Source organism: Silene latifolia, chromosome Y (genome assembly GCF_048544455.1).
Source record: "Silene latifolia isolate original U9 population chromosome Y, ASM4854445v1, whole genome shotgun sequence".
NCBI lineage: Eukaryota > Viridiplantae > Streptophyta > Magnoliopsida > Caryophyllales > Caryophyllaceae > Silene > Silene latifolia.
In genome coordinates, this window is record NC_133538.1 from 130,031,203 (window position 1) to 130,049,590 (window position 18,388).

An 18,388-nucleotide genomic window follows, 5' to 3' on the forward strand; every position below is an offset into this window, starting at 1 on the left:
AGATTAGCCTTACCAATTAGTAACACCTATGAATTCCTTGTTCATTAGAGCCATGCTCGCCCAAGCGGTGTGTTCTCTTTTTACCTTGGGTAAGTAAGGTGGTAAACGGTTATCACGCGCCAAATTGGTTGGACTCAACGGAGTATAAGACGGTCTTATATTCCAGGGCTAGTAGATGGATTTAAGGAAATTCGTCAACCAAGAGTTCTAGAGGTAGAATTAGTCAACCGTTGACTTACCGAATTTACACGATTATGGGATGTTTCCCCCAAGCGATGCTCATTTTTGTTTAATATTTGGGTCTTGGAATCATTTATATAATTTAGTGGGAGATCATTATATAAATGTTAAAACTTGTTAAACATGTTTTCACAAGTATCTTTAAAACAATGAATGTTAATTTTTCCTTATTTGTTGTAGTATTTTAATTCGCAATGGCAACTTCTTCAACTCCATCGACTACTTCACTAGGCAAATATTCATGGCTAAGGTTCGTAATAGACAAATGTATCTTAAAAGATGACTGTAGTAACTTTCTTGAATGGGAATCCAACATCAAAAGTGTCGCGTTGTCCGACAATGTGCTTACTTACTTGACCGATGTCCCTCCCATCGAGCCCGGTTCATGGGCATCATCGGCGGTGCGGACCGCCTATGATGACCATGTGAGGATGTTGAATGATATCAAAAATGTGTTGATATGGTCGATGTCCCCAAAGCTCAAGCTTTCATGCAGTTCCTTAAATGCGTACGAGATATCCACTCGTATGATTACTATGTTTTCACAAACACCTAAAGTCCGTCAATACGATGTGGCGGCATGCTTCTTTGAAGCAAACCTTGAGAGGGGCCAAAAGGTTGGTCCCCATGTGCTAAAAATGGTCGAATAGGTCGACATCCTAGAGCGTCTAGGGTGTAAGATTCCTAAGACTCTTGTGGTGGATCGAATCCTCCACTCACTTCCTTCTAAGTTTGCCCATTTTAGGGTGAACTATAACATGAATGGCATGGATAAGAGTTATCATGAAATTCATGCACTCACCCAAGCGGAGAGGGATATGGAAGCTAGTGGGAGTGAAAAAGGGGATGTTATAACCATGAAGTTAAAAAACATGTTCCTTGTAGTTAAGAAGGGAAAGGGGAAGGAAAAGTCCCAATTCAAGAAATCGTCAAAGAAACAAGACAAGGGAAAGGGGAAAGGCATTTAGAATGGCAAACCCAAGGCAAAAAGTGTCAAACTCTCCGAGGCCGAATGTTTCCACTGTAATGGGAAAGGGCATTATAGGAGGAGTTGTCCCAAATACTTGGAGGATCTCAAGGAAGGGCGTGTGACGCCTATTGGTATGATTTCCTCTCTCTATGTGATAGACATTAATTATGCTTGGACTTCCACTTGGATACTTGATACCGGATGTGGCTCTCACCTTTGTAATCATTTGCAGGGTTTAAGGCACGTGGGAGAACTAGCAAAAGGTGATGTGGATATCCGCATGGGCAATGGAGCTAGAGTAACGGCCATTTCCGTGGGGACCTATATGTTCACTTTAGCTAGTGGTCTAGCGTTGTATTTAAATAAGTGTTATTTTGTACCAACTTTAACCAAGAAGATCATTGTGACACCCTTATACTCCAAGTGCCTTACCAGGACCACTTAAGATATGAGAACATCACCATCTCGGTTTCCCGAGGCAATGATAATCATAAGACAATAACGAAACATACTTAAAAGTAAATAGTGTTTAACGTGATTACATGCCAATACCTAAACTGTTAAAAAGAAATACAAGTTCTCAAAATTGTCTACTGTCAAAATACTATCAAGCGTCAGACACAGCGGAAGACTTCTAAACTGCAACGTGGTAACTCATCCCGGCTATCCCATACGCATCGTCTCATACCTTCTAAATAACTACTCACCACCCCCGAATGGATCACCACAGTTTTAAAACATTTAAACGGGGTTAGTACTAATTACACAACACAAAGCCACAACGAAACAAGTACACAAACAACTCAACAACACAACAATCCTCCAAGCTCCATAATCAATCTCCACACAACTGAATACACACTAAAGTGTGTAGCCCTGCCAGAGTACCCATCGCAACAGATACTCCACACCGTCAGTGGGGGACCGCTGCCGTTCCCACCTAAGCCCCACTCATCTCCATCGAGCAATAAACCCATGTTCATTAATGTGCACATCCCTTCTTAGGCGGGTTCCACAGAAGGCGAATCAAGGGCGTGAAGCCACTCCCGCTAGTGACTCCACTCAACCAGGGACGCACCCCGAAGACCACAGACAGATACAACAACAATCAACGATATTAATCAACAATACAACCAACAATGTAACCAACAACCGTCACCACCACCACAATATACTTTAACGATAATCACAATGAAACCGCCAAACACATCATGTAATTAACACTGAGTAGGGAAACCCTACCTGGAACAACAATCATCAAGATCGTCACAATCAGCTAATCAACATCGTCCTTCACTTAAATTACTTCCTATCAAACATAAAATCATACAATCACAATCTAACATCAACAATACTTCCCAAAACCCCCAAATCGCCCAATTAGGGTTTAACCAACTTTAACAAAATAGTATAAAAATTATATGTAAAGCTTATCCGCGACACAAGGATCACAACGACGTAAAGAACAAGACGATCCGACACTCATAGCCTTAGGGATTTGTTAACAATGCGAGGAACACACTTACGTAACTTCTTTTCTTCTCAAAAGGGGTTTTTAGAATGATAAAAGAGATTAAGAAAGATGACGGAGGCTTTATATACTAATCCCGCATAATTAACAAAACCCGTAAAAATCACCCGTAAAACACACTTACTCGATTGAGCAAGTGACATACTCGATCGAGTGCCCCTTACTCGATCGAGTGCCACACGTACTCGATCGAGTACCCATCAGGCAGACTACTGTTTTACGTAAAAACATACTTACTCGACAGAGTAAGCCCCACTTGATTGAGTACCCATAGATATAGAAAACCGTAGTATTACAGTCTTCCCTCCTTAAAAGGAACTTCGTCCCCGAAGTGCAACCCATACATAAAAACAAACATACTAACTCGATTAAGACACAACAACGCAACTACGAACTCAAAACAAAACCCCAACCTATAAAACATGAACTCTTAACACCAACTCCACCGACTATGCCTACCATCACAACACGGCTCACGATATCGTATCAACTACATCATAGTCTCTCTCGACACCAACTCCTAACACTTCCAACTACTATCCATAAACGCTGCTAGCTCCGTAACATATTATCCACTAGAAAATGCGATATCAAGACACTCATAACATCAAACGGAATGTTACATTATACCACCGTTAAAAGGAACTTCGTCCTCCAAGTTCACTCACACTCATAACCTCATCCTCCAACTGTCAACACTATAGAACTCATATACATCATCATCCAACTGTCAGCACTATAGAACTCATAAACATCATCATCCAACTATCAACACTATCGAAATATTCTCCCATTCCTAAACATCGAACTACTACAAGCACGGCCACGACCTTTAATAAAATCAATCACAACAAAGATCCATCCTTTATGCTACACCAACATTCTAACTCCAATTATACTACAACATGCGCAACCATGAAACTCTCTTTTATCGCATCCTACTCCGCTTAAGACAAATGTTACATCCTCGTAACTCACTAGTACTAAATCCTCAGCTATATCTTCTCATTATCCTCATCACCATCACGTGTCAAAGATAACCACCTATAACCTCATACCTATAACCATTCCTATTTCCAAGTCTCTCTTACTTAAACAGTTCTCATACCTCAATTCATTCTGCACTTCATCTAACCAATACCAGAAAATCCTGAGCATAACCAACCCTCCAACTCTTCCACATTACCGCAACACAACATACCTCCCTATATAAAACACCTATCGCCAAAAGCCGAACTCACAATCCACACTTGTTACGCACACTTACACTAGATCCTCAATTTCTTTTCTTTTATTACCTCAAAACTCATTCATCCCTTAACATGATATTAATTTCCAACACCCTATACTCACTGTTCCAATAAGAGATTATGAACCACTTGCAGCTTCCATATCAGAACAACACATATTCCACAAATCACGCAACATTACTATGTAAACCAATGTTTCCTGTAAAAGAAGATCACAACCACTCCAACAACCTCTCGCAACTGTGTCCCATCAACAAAATGTTACTATATCGTAATAACAAGGGAAACATACCCACTTCTTTTTCATATCAGTCTCTACCCTCACTTCCAAGCTGAAACTGGTAAGAAACATCAATAAACAAAACAACTCAATACTCGTAAAACCAGTATCCCTAACCACTTATTACTATCTACAAAAGCCAAGCAACAACATCCATCATGCACTACCCACATGCTTTTATTCTATAACCTTTCGTAAGATAAAACATACTCTTACATTACAAATCCTATTTCCATGTTACTAATACAACAATATTACAAATACACTTCGTCACTTAAACATATTCATAATCACAAAATTCATATTCTCATGCAATTGGCACTCTATATTTTCCAATCAATTCATCCATTTCAACCACATTCTTCATACAACATATACATATGAACAATAGTGGACAAGTACATAAGCTTATTATACAACTTTACGCGAACAAAATATACATATACGACACAATATTCCTATTCACATGTTACTATTATGCCACATTATAAATCATCCATCCTGCAACATCATTATTCGTCACATATTCTCATATATGAACTACTTCCCTTTTCCACCACATCATTCATCCTTCTCACATACTTTTCCAACAATTCCAAACAACCTTGTAAACCAACTATCATTCAACATGCTTTCAACCAACAACATACAAAATCGCACCGATTCATGCCACACATCACTATATAGGTAAACAATTCACAAAATAAACACATAGCGATCCCGTCTCTTATCCCATGGTGACCGGCTCAAAATTATAGGGCGAGTTCGCGACTTTAGGACGTCTCCCAAGTCTTTGCATTAGCTCCTACAACTTCTACCCGGGTTCATTTTAGTTTGACTCCCTATGTTCATTAGGTTCATTGGTTACAGGTTTCAAGATCGTCTCTCTGATACCACTTTGTGACACCCCCATACACCAAGTACCTTACCAGGACCACTTAAGGTATGAGAACATCACCATCTCGGTTTCCCGAGGCAATGATAAACATAAGACAATAACGAAACATACTTAAAAGTAAAGGGTGTTTAATGTGATTACATGCCAATACAAAAACTGTTAAAAAGAAATACAAGTTCTCAAAACTGATTACTGTCAAAATACTATCAAGCGTCAGACATAGTGGAAGACTTCTAAACTGCAACGTGGTAACTCTTCCCAATTATCCCATACGCATCGTCTCATACCTACTCAATAACTGCTCACCACCCCTGAATGGATCACCACAGTTTTAAAACATTTAAACGGGGTCAGTACTAATTACACAACACAAAGCCACAATGAAACAAATACACAAACATCTCAACAACACAACAATCCTCCAAACTTCATAATCAATCTCCACACAACTGAATACACACTAAAGTGTGTAGCCCTGCCAGAGTACCCATCGCAACAGATACTCCACACCGTCAGTGGGGGACCGCAGCCGTTCCCACCTAAGCCCCGCTCATCTCCATCGAGAAATAGACCCATGTTCATTAATGTGCACATCCCTTCTTAGGCGGGTTCCACAGAAGGCGAATCAAGGGCGTGAAGCCACTCCTGCAAGTGACTCCACTCAACCAGGGACACACCCTGAAGACCACAGACAGATACAACAACAATCAACGATATTAATCAACAATATAACCAACAATATAACCAACAACCGTCACCACCACCAACAATATAACTTAACGATAATCGCAATGAAACCGCCAAACACATCATATAATTAACATTGATTAGGGAAACCCTACCTAAAACAGCAATCATCAAGATCGTCACAATAAGCTAATCAACATCGTCCTTCACTGAAATTACTTCCTATCAAAAATACAATCATACAATCACAATCTAACATCAACAATACTTCCCAAAACCCCCAAATCGCCCAATTAGGGTTTAACCAACATTAACAAAACAGTAAAAAAATTATATGTAAATCTTACCCTCGACATAAGGATCACAACGGCGGAAAGAACAAGACGATCTGACACTCCTAGCCTTGGGGATTTGTTAACAATGCGAGAAACACACTTACGTAACTTCTTTTCTTCTCAAAAGGGATTTTTAGAATGATAAAAGAGATTAATAAAGATGACGGAGGCTTTATATACCAATCCCGCATAATTAACAAAACCCGTCAAAATCACCCGTAAAACACACTTACTCGATCGAGTAAGTGACATACTCGATCGAGTGCCCCTTACTCGATCGAGTGCCATACGTACTCGATCGAGTACCCATCAGGCAGACTACTGTTTTGCGTAAAAACATACTTACTCGACAGAGTAAGCCCCACTCGATAGAGTACCCATAGACATAGAAAATCGTAGTATTATAATCATCTCCATTTCCGCGTTAGACGCGGAAGGCTTTTATTTTATGATTAAGGACTATAGTTGTAATTTTTCATTGAATGATGTGGTTTATGGCAAGGCCATTTCAATTGGAGGCATTTATGTTTTATATGATGTTAATGACGTTTATCATGTGGAAACTAAAAAGCTCAAAACGGGTGATCCAAATGAATCATACCTTTGGCATTGTCGTTTAGGCCACATAAATTAACGACGCATTAAGAGACTTTCTTTATCAAAAGTGCTCAAACCATTTGATTTCGAATCTTATGGTATATGCGAGTCTTGCCTTTTAGGCAAGATGACTCGTGCACCTTTTGCGGGAAAAGGGACACGAGCTAGTGAGGTTTTGGCTCTCATACATATGGATGTGTGTGGACCATTAACCATCAGCGCTAGAGGAGGTTTTCACTACTTCATTACTTTTACTGATGACTTGAATAGATATGGGTATGTCTACTTGATGAAGAACAAGAGTGATGCTTTTGACAAGCTCAAGGTGTTTCAATATGAAGTAGAGAACCAATTGGATAAAAAGATTAAGACCCTACGATTCGATCGTGGTGGTGAATACCAAAATTCTGAATTTGATTCACACCTGAAAGATTGTGGTATAGTATCACAATGGACTCCTCCTGGCACACCACAATTAAATAGTTTAGCTGAAAGGAGAAACCGAACCTTACTAGATATGGTTCGGTCTATGACGAGTCTTACCGAGCTCCCTAATTTTTTTGGGGTTTTTCCCTCTTGTTTGCAATATTTTCACTAAATCGAAACCCGACTAAAGCGGCCGATAAGACTCCATATGAGATATGGACAGGGAAAGTCCCTCATTGGTCATTCTTGCATATTTGGGGTTGCGAAGCGTATGTTAAGATCAAGTCTGACAATAAGCTTGCACCCAGGTCTGACAAATGTCTTTTTGTAGGATATCCAAGGAAAACATGTTGCTATTACTTCTACAATAAACACGAGAACAAAGTGTTTGTGGCTCGTGATGCCGTATTCCTAGAAAAGGAGTTTATTTCTAGGAGACAGTGTGGGAGAAAATTTAAACTTGACGAAGTTCGAGATCCACAAACCGAGAATGAGGTAGAGGAGAACGTGGAGGATAGTATTCCCTCTTCCTCTGAAACGGTAATTGTTCTTAGAAAGTCAAGTAGGATTTCTAATCCACCTGACCGCTACCTTGATAACATTGAAGAGGATGGTGTTTTGTTACTTTTGGAAAGTGATGAACCAACTACCTACAAATCGGCCATGTCTAGTCCCGACTTCTCGCTTTGTCTAGAAGCCATGCGGTCCAAAATGGATTACATGTACGAGAACCAAGTATGGTACTTGGTGGATTTACCTGAGGGAGTGCGACCCCTTTAGTGTAAATGGATATATAAAATTATGCTCGGAGTGGATAAACATGTAGATGTTTACAAAGCTAGATTGGTGGCAAAAGGTTTCACCCAAGTTCATGGTCTACACTATGACGAAACCTTCGCTCCAGTGGCTATGCTTTGATCTATTAGGATAATCTTAGCGGTTGCCGTGTTTCATGATTATGAGATTTGGGAAATGGATGTCAAAACCGCATTCTTGAATGGGATTCTAGAAGAGGAAGTGTACATGATATAAACTGAAGGTTTTGTGGATACATCTAACCCTAAGAAGGTGTGTAAGCTCAAGAAGTCCATTTATGGTCTTAAGCAAGCATCTCGAAGTTGGAATCATCGGAACCGTGTTTATACATGAAGTTTAGTGGGAGTAAGGTTGAATTCCTTGTCCTATATGTGGATGACATATTGCTCATCAGGAATGATGTTCCATCGCTCACCTCCGTTAAGGAGTGGCTAGGGAAACACTTCCAGATGAAGGACTTGGGAGAGGCACAACGAATCTTGGGTATCCGGATATATAGGGATATGTCCAAAAGGATACTAGCATTGAGTCAAGAAGCTTATATTGACAAAGTTCTTGACTAGTTCAATATGAAAGACTCCAAGAGTGGATTTCTACCTATGGGCCAAGGGATTACTTTGAGCAAGTCACGGTCTCTCTCTACCCCTAAGGAGTTTGAACACTTGAAGACCGTCCCTTATGCTTCCGCTGTTGGGTCTTTCATGAATGCTATGATTCGCACTCGTCTCGACGTTGCGTATTCCTTGAGCATGACAAGTCGTTATCAAGCCAAGCCTGGTGAGAGTCACTGGATAGCCGTTAAGAACATCCTTAAGTACATGAGAAGGACTAAGGATTCGTTCTTAGTGTTTGGAGGAGAAACTGAGTTGCGTGTAAGAGGTTCCACGGACGCAAGTTTCCAAACCGATCGGGATGATACGAAATCCCAATCTGGCTATGTGTTTATGCTAAATGGAGGAGCTCTTTGCTGTAAGAGTTAAAGAGCAAAGCGTTACCGCGGATTCTACAACAGAGGCTGAGTACCTTGCAGCATCTGAGGCTGTAAAGGAAGCTGTTTGGATTAGGCAATTCATGGAGGGACTAGGAGTAGTCCATTCCGCCAAAGATTCGATCACACTATATTGTGATAACAGTGGAGCTATTTTTCAAGTCAAAGAGCCGAAGTCTAGTAATAAATCTAGACACATTGAAAGGAAATACCATGTAATTAGAGATTATGTGGGAAGGACTGAAACAGCAAGTGCATTGTCAACTTTGGACCTTCTGTCATTACCACATTTGGTTTAAAAGAAATAATGCAAGGTTGAATACAGTTATTACTACTCCTATTAAGCTGGCTGAAAGAATAATTGCTGAAGCTAAAACGAGGATTTTGAGCAAGATTGGCAGTAGCATATGTGGTCAGGATAGAGTTTGTTTGAGAAAATGGAATTGTATGGTACCATGGATGTAATTTTGTTCTTTTTCATGCTTGTTCCTTGGAACAATTCCTTGTAAATTACTTTTGATTCTTAATATATTTCTTACATTTCACCAAAAAAAAGAGAAGAGATTATGTGGAAAGGAAGGAAATTGACATTTGTAAGGTTGGGACAGATGATAATATTGCTGATCCTTTAACCAAGCCTTCATCTAAGGCTAAGCATGATGGTCATGTCGTTGCAATGAGATTGAGACGAATACCAGATTTTCTTTAGATTATGCATATGTAATAATTAGATAGTGTATCTCTTATTATATAAATGATAATCGCATTCATTGTTTTTGCATTCATTTATGAATCTTTTATTTAGTGTGACTAAATTTTTAATACCTTGTTTATCTGAATAAGTTGTGGAGACAATGTTGAACACTATTCAAGTGAATAAGATGAACATTGTATTTTGTCCCCAGTCACTTAATGAGGTGACGTCTCAGAGTGACTAGATTGTAAGTCGATTGATGGTTGTTTAACACCACGAGGTCATACGTGATGACTAGTTGATTACATAGGCAGAGTATGTGACACTTTGCCGGGCAGTGACCATTTAGAGAGTCCCTAAGTTCTATTATAGACGCCTGGTCGTGGCAGGGATCTCTAAGATGTTCCTATGAGTCGATTCTTTAGACTGGAGACTATTATCCAAGTCAATGCAGTTTCTGAGTGACTTTGGTTTTTGTCCTAGGTCGTGCCGTGAAAGGAGGCCAAAGGACATCTTCTGAGTCATGATGATCTTTATTGGGCAAGATAGATAGGGCATACAGGAATTATCCACCCACGTTGGGTAACTATATCTCATGGCCACTCGAGGAGTTGTGACTATAAATATGTGGCCACGCTCGGAAGTAATCTGTGGGAGATTTTTCCGGTCAGGTAGTCACACTCCCGATCGAGAAAACCACTCGCGATATGTTCATGTGCAAGTTCGATCTGAAAGACACCTTGCATTGAGTGGGAGATTAAAACGGACAAGAGAATTGGTAGCGCACACCTTGTGTCGGACAAGTAGGAGATTGTTGGAGTTAGTGTCCTCCACAATAGTGCGTTTACATAATAAATCTCATTAAAGGAATATCATCAGGATATTTAATTATTTTATCCTCGTCAGTTGATTAACGTATATCGATAACGGTTGGCTGACTAGAGTTTGACGTTATTGTCGTGAGACTGCGGTGATCAACTGACCCCTTTCGGTCACACTAAAGGAACGAAACCCAATTGACAACTAATTAATTGTATGAGATACAATTTATTTAGTCCCTTGATTTAAAGACTAATAGGTTAGTCGATTATTTTTAGAGAGATTTCGAGTTGCGAAGTCGAGGCGCGGTTGTTATTATTTAATTATGCGATAATTGTATAATAAATTTAATGACACGGGTTTTAGTTAATTAATTGTTAATTCACTAAAATTCTACTAATTGATTAATGTGATTAATATTAGTACATAAATAATATGTGTTGCGGCACACATATATTTACGGAGTGATTTGGAAAAAAATTATTGGGAAGCATTTAAACATAAATCGATGTTTAAAGTAAAATTTACACGTATTTGTGCGACAAATATAAGAACTAAAATGGACCCGTAAATGGGACGTTGGACCGTGTAAATGGAGTGTAGTGGATGATTATAAACATAATCATTTCACTTTGCTTTATATACTTCCATAAGTTATCTTATGATCATTTTGCATGTGATATAAGATTGGACAAAAAATAAAACAAGTTCGCTCCCTCACTCCACCTACTCCACCCGGTTTTTCCCCTTCATATAGACCAACAATTGCTCATTTTACACACTACTTCATTTTGTGTATTTTGCATGTGAAAAGGTTGTTGGTCTTTCTCTCTAAAAATAATAAGAGCACTTACTAAGCTTGTTAGTAATCAAAATAAATATCCACTAAGCTTGTTAGTAATATTATAAATATTATCAAGGGTTAATTTTACAAGTATCTAGTTAATACTTGTAAGATTATTTGGGTGTTGTTCTTGGGTGCTACTTGAAGGAGACTTTCTCTTTGAAGGTTTTTCTAGGAGGATCATCCATTTTAATTTAGCTCAAGAACAAACTAGATAGGTGATCTAGTTTGTGCCCACTTTTACCATCAAAATCAATGTAAGGAAATTGTTTTTCCTTAATCTTTATTTTTATGCTTTTATATTTGCATGCATATTACACAGATCACTAAAATGACATATTATGAGATAATTTGTTTTAATTAGAGAGTGTAATTATGATCTATGATCTTTCAGGATTTCGACTTACAAAGGTAGATCGAGAATTTGGAGGGATGTTCCATCTTAAATCCAAGCTTGAAAGTAATGGGAGAGGTTTAAGGATCATTTAGAAAGAGGGGAGGGAGCTTAGAGTAAGAAGGAAGAAGAAGAATGAAAGGAATGGGAGATTTGGATAAGGCGAAATCCCAAAATATCATTTCTGGGGTACTGCACAGTGCCACTCGACCGAGTGACCGGTTAACTCGACCGAGTGACACTCACTCGGTCGAGTATATGCCTTACTTGACCGAGTGCCAGCCACTCGATCCGCTGGAGGTTCTACTCGGTCCATTGGAAGTCTACTAGGTCTAGTTTAGATCTTACTTGGTCTAGTAACGGTCATCCTTTTTGTTCCGAGTACACATGGGTCCCCTCACGTATCCCGGGGTCCTTTGTGGGTCCCAAAATATGTGGGTATTATAGTCTTCCATCCTTAAAAATGAACTTCGTCCCCGAAGTTCACCACACACTCCCCTTTCCTAACCTTCCCTTGAGTCTCCTTACTAATTCTCACCTTCTCTTGTAATGCCAGTATCGCTTTGGTCTCTCTCTCTCTCTCTCTCTCTCTCTCTCTCTCTCGTGGTCCTTCGCATACGTCCGTACACGTGTAACACTAGCTCTCTTATAATTGTATTTCACTTCTTTGAGTCTCTTTGACTCTCGATTGTTACATTCACTCCCCCTAAAAGAGAACTTCGCCCCGAAGTTCACCACTAGCCTTACACGACACTTTCCGGGTAACCCACTACTATGCCGGACTATTGTGCTCACAAAAGATCCCGACTCACTTGGCTATATCTGCATGTCATTCATGACAACTATGGCTATATCTACACAGTGGTATTTATATATCTATCTGATTAATATATGTCTAGACACTAAATGACTAGGCCCAAAATACCCTTTATACTCATCATATCATTCACATATCGTATCAACTTCGCCATCGTTTTGTACTAATATTCCCGTTTACCACCGTCATTATATTATTCATGCGCTTAACACTTGCCATGTAACATGTATTTGTCATTATTGTTTAACTTATCCACTACTATCACAGAGGGCATACATGTCGTATATTGTCATCATATACTCTATGCTATCACACAAGCACTTGTAAACTTGATTACACTTGCACACTACGCAAATAAGCAATAAAATCAAATGTAAACAATTCATGAACGTCTACCATATAAAGTTCCTATGGTCGCTCCACTATTAGGAAGTCAGTGTATGGTCGATCGCTTTCTTAGCTTAGATTTAGGTTACTTGTCGTTAGGAGCACCTAGACCAAAACAATATTTATAACTTCACAAACAACTCTACTACTAGTAAAGAGGTAAGTAAAGGTCGGATCCCAAGGGACGGGTATTGATGTAGGGTGTCACAATTTGGGTTGAGATAAGAAGATCACTAAACTAAATAACAATAAAAGTAAACAAGCAAGATTACTAAAATGAGATGTAAACAATTCGTTAAAAGCACTAGGGTGTTATGGGTTCATAGGGGATTCATGGGAATTGATCATACAAACATATTCTCAAATTATAAGCAAGCAATTATTATTGTGATAGGATCGAGTTAGTTTATATCTTACAATCCTAGGATGGTTTGGGTCCCGGAGCCGAATCGATTAGATTGTACAACACCTACAAGTCGACTTAATCCTCTCTACTCAACTATATGCATGGTCTAATTAGACTCGAGTTGGTTTATGTCTTACAAGCCTTAATGAAAAGGTAAGTGATGGGTAAAAAATGCAAGGATTCATAGGTTCGCATTTCATCAAACATAACATGTGCATAAGTTGAGATCACAAGAAGGACGCAAATAAATTATGAAAACATATTAAATTAAGCATGAATCATCCCCCATGTTGGTTTCTCCTAATTCCCCATTAACCCTAGTTAAGGAAACTACTCACTTATTATCAAGTTTAACATGTTAACAAGGTTGCCAATCATATTAACAAAGCAAAACATGATAAATAAATGAAAATGATTAACAATAATTAAAAAGGGATTAAGAGAATTATACCTAATGATGATTCCAAAACAATAATGCAAAGAATAATAGAAGTACTTGATGATTGATGGAAGGTTGTCAATCTCCCAATAAACCCAAATAATCTTCAATTACCCAAAATAAAAGATGAACAATAGAGAAATTAAGGAAATTAGATTTGTATTAATACTTGATTAGAAGTTGATTACAAGATTAAAGAGAGATTAGAATAATATAAACTACACTAAAGATTGATAAGATGAACATGAAAATCTAATTAGACTAATGGGGTATTTATAGTGGGGATTAGGTGCACAAATTAGGGTTACTATGGGCTTAAATGGCGATTAAGTCCTTGAGGAATCGCTCCTCTCAAGAAAAGATGCGGGTCTTCTTTGAGCTAGTCTTTCAAAAATATGCGAATCTCGAATGAAGAAAGAAGGGGGCGTGTTTCTCTGGAGGACAATCCGAGCGTCCAAGGGTCGGGACGGGCGGATTGGGGAGCTTCTAGACGAGCAGCCTGGCGGCTTGGACGAGCGTCCTGGGGAGCTTCTGGACGGGCGTCCCGAGGGGTGAGACAAGCGGATCTTAGCTCAGCTTCCATTTCTTCTTTTCTTCTTTTCTTCTTTCAACAATCCTCCGGGATTTTGTCGGGGATGCAATGATCTTTTTCATCATTGCCCATCTAATACATTATGTACAAATGCCTTCTTGTCTTGTCTTCTCTTTGATGTTTGGTCATTAGATTAGATCAATTTAGCTCTATTTTGCCATGAAAATGCAAGGTTTGCACTCCTCTCCTACCAAGGAAACAAAACCTCAAAGAATATGCAAAACAAAGGACTAAAGATATGACCCAATTATGCACTAAAAAGCATAGGAACGAGGCTAATTCGGGGACTAAATATGCTCAAATATTGATCACATCAATATAGTCCCAAAAGTGAAGGTCATACACCTCGTACTTGGTCGAAAGCTCGTAGGAATGGTCAATTTCCCACTACTTGGTCGAATATGGTGCCACTCGGCCGAGTAAAAGTCACTCGGTCGAATTATGGGTGACACTCGGCCAAGTAAAAGTCACTCGGTCGAGTATCTGTACCTACTCGGTCGAGTACGAAATATGAAGGGGTTTCCAGATTATGTCCATAGTCCAGTCGGTCGAGTGAGGAGGGTCACTCGGTCGAGTAGACCACTCAGTCGAGTGTAGGTGAGCACTCGAACGAGTGCCACTGGGTAGTCTAGATTTCGGCCAATAATGGCCTATAAGCTTACCTATTGTCACGCATGCATGCAAATGAATCCCAACGGTGATCACTACACCACCCGATCATACACTCTACTAGTTTCGGCCTTATGGCCGGACTTACAACACAAGGAAATAAATTGTTCAAGGTTCAAATGATAAAGAATAAAATGTCTCATGGAGTCCCAAGTCACAAAGTCACCAATACTCTGAGGGCTTCCTCTTCTTGCCGATGCCCGACACCCATTTCGCCCATCCGGACCGGTTTTCCCCGCTTTACCTCCACTTCCCTCTTACTCTTCTTCCTTGTCGCACTCTTCTTCCTCTCCTCTATGTATCGCCTCCTCCCAAACGCTATCATGGTCTATGCCTTCCGTCGGCGTAGATGTTTCCGCTTCGCTTCCACCCCCTTAGTAGACATTGCCAAAGTAGATCCCGGCATCACCCATCCATGGGTCACGAAAGTGTCCCACACCAAAAGGGGTGTTGCTAGCCCAATCCGATGGTTAGATACTATAAGCTTTAAAGGCTCCGGTGGTGTCTCCGTCTCCGACCCAAAAGCTAGGACGATGGGCGGGTCGTACTCCTTGGTAATAGGCCGCCTCGTGAATGTCTCTCAACACAGGGTCGGTGTTCACTCGATGGATGAGGTATGACATGGGGTACTTGGAGTCAAAGGTGTGTTGGGCTTGGCCAAAGTTCACGGCATAAGGTGGAGGCATCATCGATGTAGGTATAGGATTAGGAAAAGAGGTAGGAGCTTGTTCGATGGGGGCACGAGGTGAAGAAGGTAGTGGAGAGGTCTCTCGTTCCATGGTCGCATCATCAATGTCAAAAGTGAGGCTAATCAGGAATGGTATAGCGTTGGGCTTGAGGGCAAGGTGATCCCTCTCTCCCTCTCTAAGTGGGAAGTCGGGAGCAGTCTTCCATCGGCGGGGAGTTTCTTATGCCAATGCTCATCTGCCCTCTAAGAATAGGTACCCTTCTCCGCCCCATCTACAATCCACGACTTACCCTTCAACTATGCAAGATCGAAGTACACGACTCCCCTATACATAGGCACGTCCACCGTCACTGGCTCATAATCAAGAAAATTATTAGCTAACCGAGTCAGCAAGGCCCCACAATCTAAGGAGCACTTGTCCGACTCAGTCATCCTCTCAAGGGCAAGGCACACCATAGATATGGCATTAAAGTATAAACTCTCTTCATGGCGGGAGTTAAGGTAAGAACTCGAGATCAACACCTCCGTGGAGTTGAGCTTGCTCGGGTCTCTCCGCCCATAAAGAAGGTTGGTCAAGGAGCGTAAGAAGATTTTGAGGATGAGGTGCTTGACATCACTTGTTTTCATGTTACTCAAACCGGTCTTTCCCTTACTCGTATAGAGGTGAAAATACGAAGCTTTCATGTCCTTCTTAATCTTGTCATGGTGACCCTTGACTCGCTTACCCACTCCCAATTAGTTGGCAAAGGCGTCACTAGCTAGGTTGAAGGTGGTGTTTTTGAGCCTAAAGCTCACGGCTTGGGTATCCTTATCATAGGTGAAAGAGCTTAAAAACTCGAGAGTGAGGTTATGGTTGCTTATTTCCTCTAGGTTGTACAATCCCTCCAACCCAAGGACCGAAAAGATGTCATGTATCTCCCTCTCTATTCCCAAGGCCTCCAAAGTACTCACCGACATACACTTCATTGCTGTAACACCCCCATATACCAAGGAGCCTTAGCAAGACCTTCCCTAGCAGATAAGGGCGTTACCATCTCGGTTGCCCGAGGACAGGAATAATCAAATGCCGATAAAAGAACATTTATATGAAATTACAAGTGATTTGAATCAGGGTGCTTTTGTCCATGGAAGGAGCATCCTTGAAAATATTTTGATTTGCCAGGACTTGGTAAGGCTATACAATAGGGGTCATGGTTCTCCTAGGTGTATGTTCAAATTAGAACTCCAGAAAGCCTATGATTCCATTGAGTGGGATTTTATTGATGAGATTATGGGTGCTCTGAACTTTCCTGAAAGATTTAGGAGACTGGTGATGACTTGTGTAACAACTACATCCTTCCCTCTGAATCTAAATGGTTCAATGTTTGGCTACTTCTCTGGTAAAAGAGGTTTAATGCAAGGGATCCCATCTCCCCCTTTCTTTTTACTATCTGTATGGAGTACATATCTAGGGTATTGGATTATGCAACTTCTAAGTGGTTTTTTAGGTACCATCCCCTGTGTGAAGCACTGAGGTTAACCCATTTGCTTTTTGCTGATGATTTGTTATTCGTTTATAAGGGGGATGTCTAATCTATCATGCTCTTATTAAGAGCTTTCTATACTTTTTCTGCTACTTCTGGCTTCAAGGTCAATCCTTCTAAATCTAAAGTTGTTTTTTTGTGGAGTGGATGAAACTGTTCGAGCTGATATACTACAGATTTCGGGCTTTAGAGAACGACATTTCCCATTTAAGTATTTGGGTATCCCTATCCAGCCAGGGAGGCTGTCCAAGCAGGACTGTGCTATTCTGGTGGGGAGGATTGAAGCCAGAGTAAGGAGTATTGGGGCTAAGAGATTGAGCTATGCAGGGAGACTCACTCTAGTAAATTCTGTATTGAATACTCTACACAGCTACTGAGGGTCATCTTCCTGATTCCAAAATCAGTTATTAAAAGAATTGAAGCAGTGTGTAGGAATTTCTTTTGGGATGGTGGTACAGAATATAATAGGCCACCTCTAGTAGCCTGGCATACTATTTGTTCCAGCAAGCAGGACGGGGGATTAGATGTTAAAAATGCTGAATATTGGAATGCAGCAAGTGTAGGCAAGTTAGTGAATTGGATCTATACTAAGGCTGATAGACTCTGGGTGCTCTGGGTGGACCATGTCTACTTGAAGGGCCAAGGGTGGCATACTTAAGAATCTCCTCCTGATTCCAATTGGAACTGGAGGAACATAAGCATGATTAGGAAGTTACTGGTTGTGGGGTATGTAGGAGATCAGTGGACATATAATGCTAAAGGATATAGTGTGAAGTCTGGCGACCATCTGTTGCAGGGACAGCACCTACATGTACAGTGGTATAAGGAGGTTTGGGATAGCTGGTATTTGCCCAAACACTCGATAGTAGGTTGCTTGATCAAGCATGAAGCTCTGAACCTTAGAGACAAACTGCAGAGACTTAATATCTGTGATAGTTACCTGTGTGTTATTTGTGAGAATGGGATTGAAACTCACCAGCATCTATTTGCTCAGTGTTATTATTGCAGATGTGTGGTGCCGTTATTGGAAGCCTGGTTGCAGAATACTCTGGATGGGAATGCACAGGGTAGGTCTCAGTTACAGAAGGAAATTTACAG

General features: G+C 40.3%; 1 protein-coding gene across 1 annotated transcript; it reads left to right on the top strand.

Moving 5' to 3' along the window:
* The first annotated feature begins 16,830 nt into the window (after positions 1-16,830).
* Positions 16,831-17,948, top strand: LOC141628910 (uncharacterized). Its single transcript, XM_074441993.1, has 3 exons — positions 16,831-17,219; positions 17,397-17,580; positions 17,661-17,948. Exons 1-3 carry the CDS (start codon positions 16,831-16,833, stop codon positions 17,946-17,948), a joined length of 861 nt encoding a protein of 286 aa, XP_074298094.1.
* The last annotated feature ends 440 nt before the right edge of the window (positions 17,949-18,388 follow it).

Coding starts and splice junctions, on each gene's coding strand:
- LOC141628910 (XM_074441993.1), top strand. CDS start 16,831: ATGCCGATAAAAGAACATTTATATGAAATTACAAGTGATTTGAATCAG. Junction 17,220..17,396: donor GTATGGAGTACATATCTAGG/GTATTGGATTAT, acceptor TCTGGCTTCAAG/GTCAATCCTTCTAAATCTAA. Junction 17,581..17,660: donor TGGGGAGGATTGAAGCCAGA/GTAAGGAGTATT, acceptor TACTCTACACAG/CTACTGAGGGTCATCTTCCT.